General features: G+C 42.7%; 1 protein-coding gene across 1 annotated transcript in view; it reads left to right on the top strand.

Annotated features, from left to right (window-relative positions):
- The first annotated feature begins 2,571 nt into the window (after window positions 1-2,571).
- The window catches only part of ntsr1 (neurotensin receptor 1 (high affinity)), a 68,165-nt gene continuing 61,475 nt past the window's right edge, over window positions 2,572-9,261 (top strand). The window contains exon 1 of the mRNA XM_028408840.1: window positions 2,572-3,318. Within this exon, the coding sequence (XP_028264641.1) occupies window positions 2,650-3,318 (669 nt within the window). The 5' untranslated portion in view covers window positions 2,572-2,649. The remainder of the gene's footprint in view (window positions 3,319-9,261) is intronic.

The following is a 9,261-nucleotide window of genomic DNA, read 5'->3' as shown; positions in this document are numbered from 1 at the left end:
CAAGGCTTACTGCAGATCTTTAGGTAAAGATAACTTTCTCATATTAGGAGTATAGCCTGGAGCTCAATATAATGTTTTACCTGAATACAGCTGCACTGAATATTCAGCTTTGGTAAACTTAAATTCCCTTTGAAGACCTTTACATGTTTGGTTAACCTTGGTAACACACTCATAAACACCTGTGAAGCAGAGATGCTGTGAGAGGACATTTGTGCAGAGTAAAACAGGTGATGCTGCCACCCAAAATTCTGTGTCCTGGGTGAAAGCTAAGAGATGAAAGGAGGAGGAAAGGAGGTTTTGCAAACAGTTTTTACTGCTCAAGTGCAGTGCCAGGAAAACCCTTTTAAACCTCCTGCCACCCCCAGCAACATATCTCTGAGCTCATCAAGGATACAAAGGATACAACAACCCATGCCTTAACAAATCTATGGAGCTATAACTGCACATAGAGCCAGCCAATGATTGATTCAAATATTATTTTAGAATCTGGCAATGAAATTGTAAACAGCAGCTTTTAATTCTCCTCGATTCAAACTCTAACTCGAATAGTGCACCATAACATCTTCATACGTAAACTGCCTTGAATCTTCCGTGGGTTCCGTGGGCGGAGCTCCTTTCAAAGCCAACAGAGAAGTGCATCACGGTACGGAGAATCTCCATTATATTCAACATTTCCGCCTGTCTCCTTCAGCCTGAAAAAACTGGTCTGGATGAAGCTGCCAAATACTGATCCAGGTCCTTGCTGGAATTTTACAAAAAAAAAAAAATTTCTTTATAACATCTTAAACACAGAGCATCCAGTTTATTTGATTTCCCTTTGACATCAAACAAACAAACAAAGTTATGATTTTACATCTGTCAAATTCTGTAAACTTTGGCATGTTTAATGGAATAATATGATTCAAAGTTGATATACTATAAATATGAATAAGCTTCTAATGAGTCATACTTCACGTTCATGTAGTGCCCAAACATGCCTTACACAAACCTGGTGTGACAGAACTTTCTCACAGCAGTCCTTTTGACATGAAAATAGAGGACAAATAGAGAATCTGCAATAATTATTCAGGTTCCATTCAATTATTTTAATACACTGCATACACATTTCCTTTATATTCTGATTGTGTTCTACTAAAGAGACTGAGAAATAATTATAACCATTACTACACTGCTTACAAACAACCTAGGGGTGGTATAGAACTTTTGCACTGCAGTGTATCTTGCTGGTTTACCCAAGGAATTCATCATATTTTGGCTAAAAGATGTTTTTCATTACACTTTCACAGCAGTCAAGAGGAAGCAGATAATTGGATCGGGCCATCCGTAACTTGCCTCTAGTCTACTTCGCCCTTAAAAACACAGCCACTGGATGACCTCATCTCATTAGATAGATAGATAGATAGATAGATAGATAGATAGATAGATAGATAGATAGATAGATAGATAGATAGATAGATAGATAGATAGATTACAGAAGAGAACCTATTAAGTCTGGACTGACTCTCACTTAGTTGGCATGTTCAAATTATTTTGAAGGTTTTAAGACAAGTACATTTTCTGAGTGTGAGTTTTTTTCAGTAAAATCAAATTTACATTTTCAAAGATTTAGATGGATATTTGTCGAAACAGTGCTTGCTATGGGAGGTCATTTACAGTCTTTCACTTGCGAACTCAAAAAAATCATTAATTTTTCACAAGTATTGACTTTAATTTGACTTTTTGCCCAATCAAAGTAAAATCTTCGAAGGATGCTGGATTACAGAGAGACAGTATACCTCAACATACATAATGCTATGTATTCATATCAGTGCATGACAGCATGACAAGTGAACACAAATCTGTGGAAAAACAAAGACTGTTTAAAGTGATGTGCTTTTCCTCACAGTGCAGTATATTATTTAATGTCTTGTGTATGCTGATATGCATGCAACACATGTGAGTGATGGTGAGCTTGAAGGGAAGTGACCAGTAAGAAACAAAATGATGTGTGTGTGTGTGTGTGTGTTTAGACACACCGCTGGCTGTTAAACTATGTGGAAAAAGATGAAGCGTGTGTGCATAAGTATGTGTGTGTGTGTGTGTGTGGGGGGGGGGGGGGGGGGTGCGAGACAAGAGAGAGACAGAGAGAGAGAGATGTGGACCTGCAACATTGGCTTCAGCAGTGGCTGCTGTTGTGAAGTAACCATTAGAGAAACATTTTATCTGTGCCTGCCCGGTCATAATATTTCTCCACAACTGTGAATGGATCATTAAAGGCACAATCTGATACACTGTAGCGGGGTCTCCAGCTGCCACCTGACATTATTCTCCTCAGACCTCTGTGCCTGACTGAGAGAGGAGAGAAGGAGATGAGATGAACTAAAAAAAATATAAGGTCTATTAGCTGAAACTAAATGCCCGTGCATTTCGAGTTGTTTGCGCTGTTTGTTTCCAAGGTGAACCATAAAGTGACAAAATGGCAAGAGCACCATTCACTGAATGCCCGTGCGTCATCGCAGCAGCGAGCACGCCTCCTGTCGTGCCAAATATAAAAGCTGCTCTCCTCCGACTTTCACAGACAGATTTGTTTTACTCCAAGTGGAAACCAACACATGTCCCCATGGTCTGAACAGTTATATCTTTCTCCATGTCCTCACACATAAAGGCAGAATGGATCTAAACTTCACGCTCTCCGGCCGCGACTTTGCCGGCTTTGGCGCGCTGGCGCAGGGACTCTTTGGAAATAATTCACTGTTTCAGATTGATAATAACACCGCTGCATCCAAACGGGAGGAGGAAGATTTAGAAGTCAACACGGATGTTTATTCTAAGGTGATAGTCACTGTTATCTACGTGGCTCTGTTCGCCGTAGGCTCTTTGGGGAACTCCATCACCCTCTACACGCTGCTGACCAAGAAGACCCTGCAGAACCTCCAGAGCACCGTGCACTACCACCTGGCCAGCCTCGCCGTTTCCGATCTGCTCATCCTCGTCCTCTCCATGCCGATAGAGCTCTATAATTTCATCTGGGTCCACCACCCGTGGGTGTTTGGGGATGCTGTGTGCAGGGGTTACTACTTCCTCCGGGACAGCTGCTCTTATGCCACCGCGCTCAACATCGCCAGCCTGAGCGTTGAGCGCTACATGGCAATCTGCCACCCGTTCAAAGCCAAGAGCATCATGTCCCGTAGCCGCACCAAGAAACTCATCAGCGCCATGTGGCTCGCGTCCTTCGCGCTTGCAACTCCAATGCTTTTCATCATGGGCCAGGAGACCCGTAAGGAAGAGAAAATATGCACCACTATCGTCTCCCCTGTCACAATGAAGACTGTGCTTCAGGTAGGTGTCTTATCGTGGGTTTGAATGGAAGCTTTACGCGCAGGTTTCCTGGCTGTTTTTACGCACGGAAGATAAATTATATGGGAAATATGTATACGAGTCAGGAATCAGCAGCCACTGTGCAATGAATGAGATACACATAAAGGGGGTGGGACTGCACATACATACAGTAAAAGTGTCCATAGTGCTTGAGAAACACAAGATTTACGCGCTCATATGTCTCCAATGTTCCAGCTGTTTAAGCGCGCATGCACCTCCTCCTCCGAGTTTGTTTAAATAACCTACTTCGGCTTTAATTCAGTGCATTAAGGTGCATTTTCCCTTGGGGTGAAGTAATTTCTTTCCTTCCTGTCAGGAAATAAACAGCAGCAATATCAACAATATGAGGCTTGTTTGTGGTAAATTAACCGGACAAAAGAGGTGGTAATGAAGATCAGTGTTTTTCTAAATAGTATCTGCGGGGGAAGCAAAGATTTATTGAGCAAGAAGAGAAGAGTGGAATGCAGATGAGAGGCATCAGCATGCCCGCTGCTACAGGTGTGATTTTCTCTGCTGGCTCACTTGTGCATGTTTGTATGTGAAGATGTGTAATCAAGGATGCAGACACTGGGTAATGTCCACATTCCTTTTTTGGCAAAAAATTATATATATATATATATATATATATATATATATATATATATATATATATATATATATATCAATTATATATATATATTTATATTTGTCACAAATTATTTAGCCAGTCAAAGTATGGCGTTCGTTATTCTCTTTTATTTTCTCCTTTATTACTGTTTTTCGAAAGTTATTTTAAAAAAGTATAATTTCCCCCTCCTTTTATAATTTCTGTAGAAATGAACAGTTAAAAACAGTCATGGAGCTACATTATATACGACAGAATAAATCAAATGAAGTCAAATCATAAATCATAACCATGCAGTGTATATTTATTTACCTGCATGGACTGTCATCATCCGGTGTTCTGTTATTCTTGTTTTCTATGAAATCCTCAAGTTGTCCTGGTTATTTTATTTTAGTATGTTTGTATTTTAATAGGTTGTTTTTATTTCTGTTCTGGGGTTCCCTTGTGTGTTTGTAGTTTTGTTTGGTCTTGTTTCCTGTTTTATTTTGAAAGTCTTGTCTTCCTTGCGTATTCCCATACGTTTTACTTCCTCCTGTGTTTCCTGCCTTTCGTGATTACCTGCTCCGCCCTGATTGTGTTCACCTGTGTCCTGTTACCCATGTCTAATACTAATAATATTACACTGAACTTATATAGCGCTTTTTAGACACTCAAAGACACTTTACAGATGCATTATTCATTCACAACACATTCACATAGTGGCAGTGGTAAAGATGTAACCACAGCTCCCCAGGGGTAGACTGACAGAGATGTGGCTGCCAAGGTGCACCTACAGCCTCTCTGACCAACACCGATGATACACCAGTGAGGGGTCAAACCGCCAACCTTCTGGTTATTGGACAACCCTGCTCTACCACTGAGCCACTCTATTTAAGTCCTGTGCTCCTGTGTCTTTGTTGTGATGCTACCACACTGTGTTTCTGGTTGGTTTGCTTTTGGATTTTGCGTTTTGTTCGGCTTCGTTCAGCTTGTTTGGGTATTTAAAACAGAACAGAACCAGACACAGCAAACATTGTGTTTTAACCTCAGAACAGAAAACAAAAACATCTATTTGGTTTTTCCTTAACATAGCTCCTTACTTTAGTCGGTAAACATCAATGGGTACTAAGGTGGATTAGTGATTCTACTAGTTAGTTACTTTGGCTTCTTTCCACACAACTAAATGCTGAGTTTTAATGAGCAAAAAGAAACCCATAAATGTCAACCGTCGTCATCTACATCATTGTTTATGCAAGAATATGAGTAGTTACACGCATTGGCTGAGTTGTTTTAGGGTGGCTCTCTTTCCTTCCATGTAAATAAGAACAATATATGGTTAACTTTGTGGGGAAAATGGCTCCAAAATACCGTTGTATATGTAAATACCTTTGGGACAGCTGCAAACTGCTCTGACCAGACAATGTTAACCAATGAGAAATAATTACATTTGCAGCCTTGTGCATTGTAAACAGGGTTTACTACAAAGAAATGTGAGTCACAGGTGTGTGTGTGTGTGTGGGAGAGAGAGAGAGACTTTTCGATAGTCTGAGCATGCACAAAAACAAATAAAATTAAAGCTGCAAGCAGCATTGCGGGCCCTCGCGCACCTTGCGATCCGCGGGGTCATCGCAGTCTTCTCTCCTATGCTCTCGTCTCTTATACTCTCCTGTCCTATGCTCTCCTCCTCTCATTTCCACGGATATACAACAAACACATGTTTACAACCAAACTTTCCTGCTACCAGTAGGTGGCGCTATGACCGTATCATCCCATTAGCATATATATTTGTTCAGACTCGGGTCCATAGCAGTACTGTAAGATTTTGTCCACATTGCATGAAGTATATGGGTAGTGCTACATAGAATAGAGCGAGTTCCTTTGTAATGGCGAACGGTCAACTTTGAGGCCACTCCCCCGCCACACGGTAATACTTTTGAAAGAGTTTTGGAATGCATCTATTCCCTATGGTGTCCTGAGTAGACACAGTGAATTTCAGCTCAATTGCATGAAGTATGTGAGGCGTGAAAAGTTTTGAAGCAGGGTCAAAAATAGGCAAACAATTGCCACAAAAGTCAAAATGGCGGACTTCCTGTTGGGTTTGGAGGCGGGGTCCAAGAGACTTTTTTGTGCGTCTTGGGGTGATACACAAGTGTGCTAATTTTCATGAACCTGTGTCAAACTGGCCAGCGGGGCTACACATTAGGGCAAAAAATACAGGGAGTTCCTTTGTAATGGCGAATGGTCAACTTTGAGGCCACGCCCCCACCACACCGTAAGACTTTTGTAAGAGTTTTGGAATGCGTCTATTCCCTGTGGTGTCCTGAGTGGACACAGTGAATTTCAGCTCAATTGCATGAAGTATGTGAGGCGTGAAAAGTTTTGCAGGAGGGTCACAAATCGCCAAAAATTAACAGAAATTTCAAAATGGCGGACTTCCTGTTGGGTTTGGAGGGGGGGTCCAAGAGACTTTTTTGTGCATCTTGGGGTGATACACATGTGTACCAATTTTCATGACCCTACTCAAAACAGGCCAGGGGGGCAGGCAGAAAAACCTATGAAAACACAACATTTTGTGTAGCCAGTAGGTGGCGCTCTGTCAAAGCCTCAATATTGTTGTATAGATGTGTTTAGGGTCAGACTCTGATCATACATGTGACATTTCGTACAGATCGGACAGAAAACGAAGAAGTTATAGAGACTTTCTGTGTCCTCAGAAATGGTCAAACTTTGAGGCCACGCCCCGGCCACACCGTAAGACTTTTGTAAGAGTTTTGGAATGCGTCTATTCCCTATGGTGTCCTGAGTGGACACGGCGAATTTCAGCTCAATCCGTTGAAGTATGCGAGGCGTGAAAAGTTTGGCAGCAGGGTCACACATCGCCAAAAATGGCCACAAACCTTCAAATGGCGGACTTCCTGTTGGGTTTGGAGGGGGGGTCCAAGAGACTTTTTTGTGCGTCTTGAGGTGATACATATGTGTGCCAATTTTCATAATCCTGTGTCAAACCGGCCAGAGGGGCTACGCGTTGGGGGCGCTATAGAGCCATTTTTATATGTGCATTTCAAAAGTCAGCAAATTTCAAAATTTTTCGGGCGAATGAATTTTTCTACCAAGTTTGGTGAGTTTTTGGGCATGTTAAGGCCTCCAAAAATGCGATCTCGGAGGGGGAAAAAAAAAAAAAAAAATTAAAGCTGCAAGCAGCATTGCGGGCCCTCGCGCACCTTGCGATCCGCGGGGTCGTCGCAGTCTTCTCTCCTATGCTCTCGTCTCTTATACTCTCCTGTCCTATGCTGTCCTCCTCTCATTTCCACAGATATACAACAAACACATGTTTACAACCAAACTTTCCTGCTACCAGTAGGTGGCGCTATGACCGTATCATCCTATTAGCATATATATCTGTTCAGACTCGGGTCCATAGCACTAGTGTAAGATTTTGTCCACATTGCATAAAGTGTATGGGTAGTACTGCATAAAACACAGCGAGTTCCTTTGTAATGGCGAATGGTCAACTTTGAGGCCACTCCCCCACCACACGGTAATACTTTTGAAAGAGTTTTGGAATGCGTCTATTCCCTATGGTGTCCTGAGTGGACACAGTGAATTTCAGCTCAATTGCAAGAAGTATGTGAGTCGTGAAAAGTTTTGAAGCAGGGTCACAAATAGGCACAAAATGGCCACAAAAGTCAAAATGGCGGACTTCCTGTTGGGTTTGGAGGGGGGGTCCAAGAGACTTTTTTGTGCGTCTTGGGGTGATACACATGTGTGCTAATTCTCATGATCCTGTGTCAAACTGGCCAGCGGGGCTACGCATTAGGGCAATAAATACAGTGAGTTCCTTTGTAATGGCGAACGGTCAACTTTGAGGCCACTCCCCCGCCACACGGTAATACTTTTGAAAGAGTTTTGGAATGCGTCTATTCCCTATGGTGTCCTGAGTAGACACAGTGAATTTCAGCTCAATTGCATGAAGTATGCGAGGCGTGAAAAGTTTTGAAGCAGGGTCACAAATAGGCAAAAAATGGCCACAAAAGTCAAAATGGCGGACTTCCTGTTGGGTTTGGAGGGGGGGTCCAAGAGACTTTTTTGTGCGTCTTGGGGTGATACACATGTGTGCTAATTCTCATGATCCTGTGTCAAACTGGCCAGCGGGGCTACGCATTAGGGCAATAAATACAGTGAGTTCCTTTGTAATGGCCAATGGTCAAGTTTGAGGCCACGCCCCCGCCACACCGTCAGACTTTTGTAAGAGTTTTTGAATGCGTCTATTCCCTATGGTGTCCTGAGTGGACACAGTGAGTTTTAGCTCATTTGGAGGAAGTATGCGAGGCGTGAAAAGTTTTGTAGGAGGGTCACAAATCGCCAAAAATTAACAGAAATTTCAAAATTGCGGACTTCCTGTTGGGTTTGGAGGGGGGGTCCAAGAGACTTTTTTGTGCATCTTGGGGTGATACACATGTGTACCAATTTTCATGACCCTACTCAAAACAGGCCAGGGGGGCAGGCAGAAAAACCTATGAAAACACAACATTTTGTGTAGCCAGTAGGTGGCGCTCTGTCAAAGCCTCAATATTGTTGTATAGATGTGTTTAGGGTCAGACTCTGATCATACATGTGACATTTCGTACAGATCGGACAGAAAACGAAGAAGTTATAGAGACTTTCTGTGTCCTCAGAAATGGTCAAACTTTGAGGCCACGCCCCGGCCACACCGTAAGACTTTTGTAAGAGTTTTGGAATGCGTCTATTCCCTATGGTGTCCTGAGTGGACACGGCGAATTTCAGCTCAATCCGTTGAAGTATGCGAGGCGTGAAAAGTTTGGCAGCAGGGTCACACATCGCCAAAAATGGCCACAAACCTTCAAATGGCGGACTTCCTGTTGGGTTTGGAGGGGGGGTCCAAGAGACTTTTTTGTGCGTCTTGAGGTGATACATATGTGTGCCAATTTTCATAATCCTGTGTCAAACCGGCCAGAGGGGCTACGCGTTGGGGGCGCTATAGAGCCATTTTTATATGTGCATTTCAAAAGTCAGCAAATTTCAAAATTTTTCGGGCGAATGAATTTTTCTACCAAGTTTGGTGAGTTTTTGGGCATGTTAAGGCCTCCAAAAATGCGATCTCGGAGGGGGAAAAAAAAAAAAAAAAAAAAAATTAAAGCTGCAAGCAGCATTGCGGGCCCTCGCGCACCTTGCGATCCGCGGGGCTATCGCTGTCTTCTCTCCTATGCTCTTGTCTCCCATACTCTCCTGTGCTATGCCCTCCTCTCCTCTCATTTGCAGAGATGTACAACAAACACATGTTTACAACCACACTTTCCTGC

The sequence above is a fragment of the Parambassis ranga genome, chromosome 7 (assembly GCF_900634625.1).
Source record: "Parambassis ranga chromosome 7, fParRan2.1, whole genome shotgun sequence".
Taxonomy (NCBI): domain Eukaryota; kingdom Metazoa; phylum Chordata; class Actinopteri; family Ambassidae; genus Parambassis; species Parambassis ranga.
Note: the sequence above shows the minus strand (reverse complement) of the source record. Positions and strands in the feature narration are given on the sequence as shown.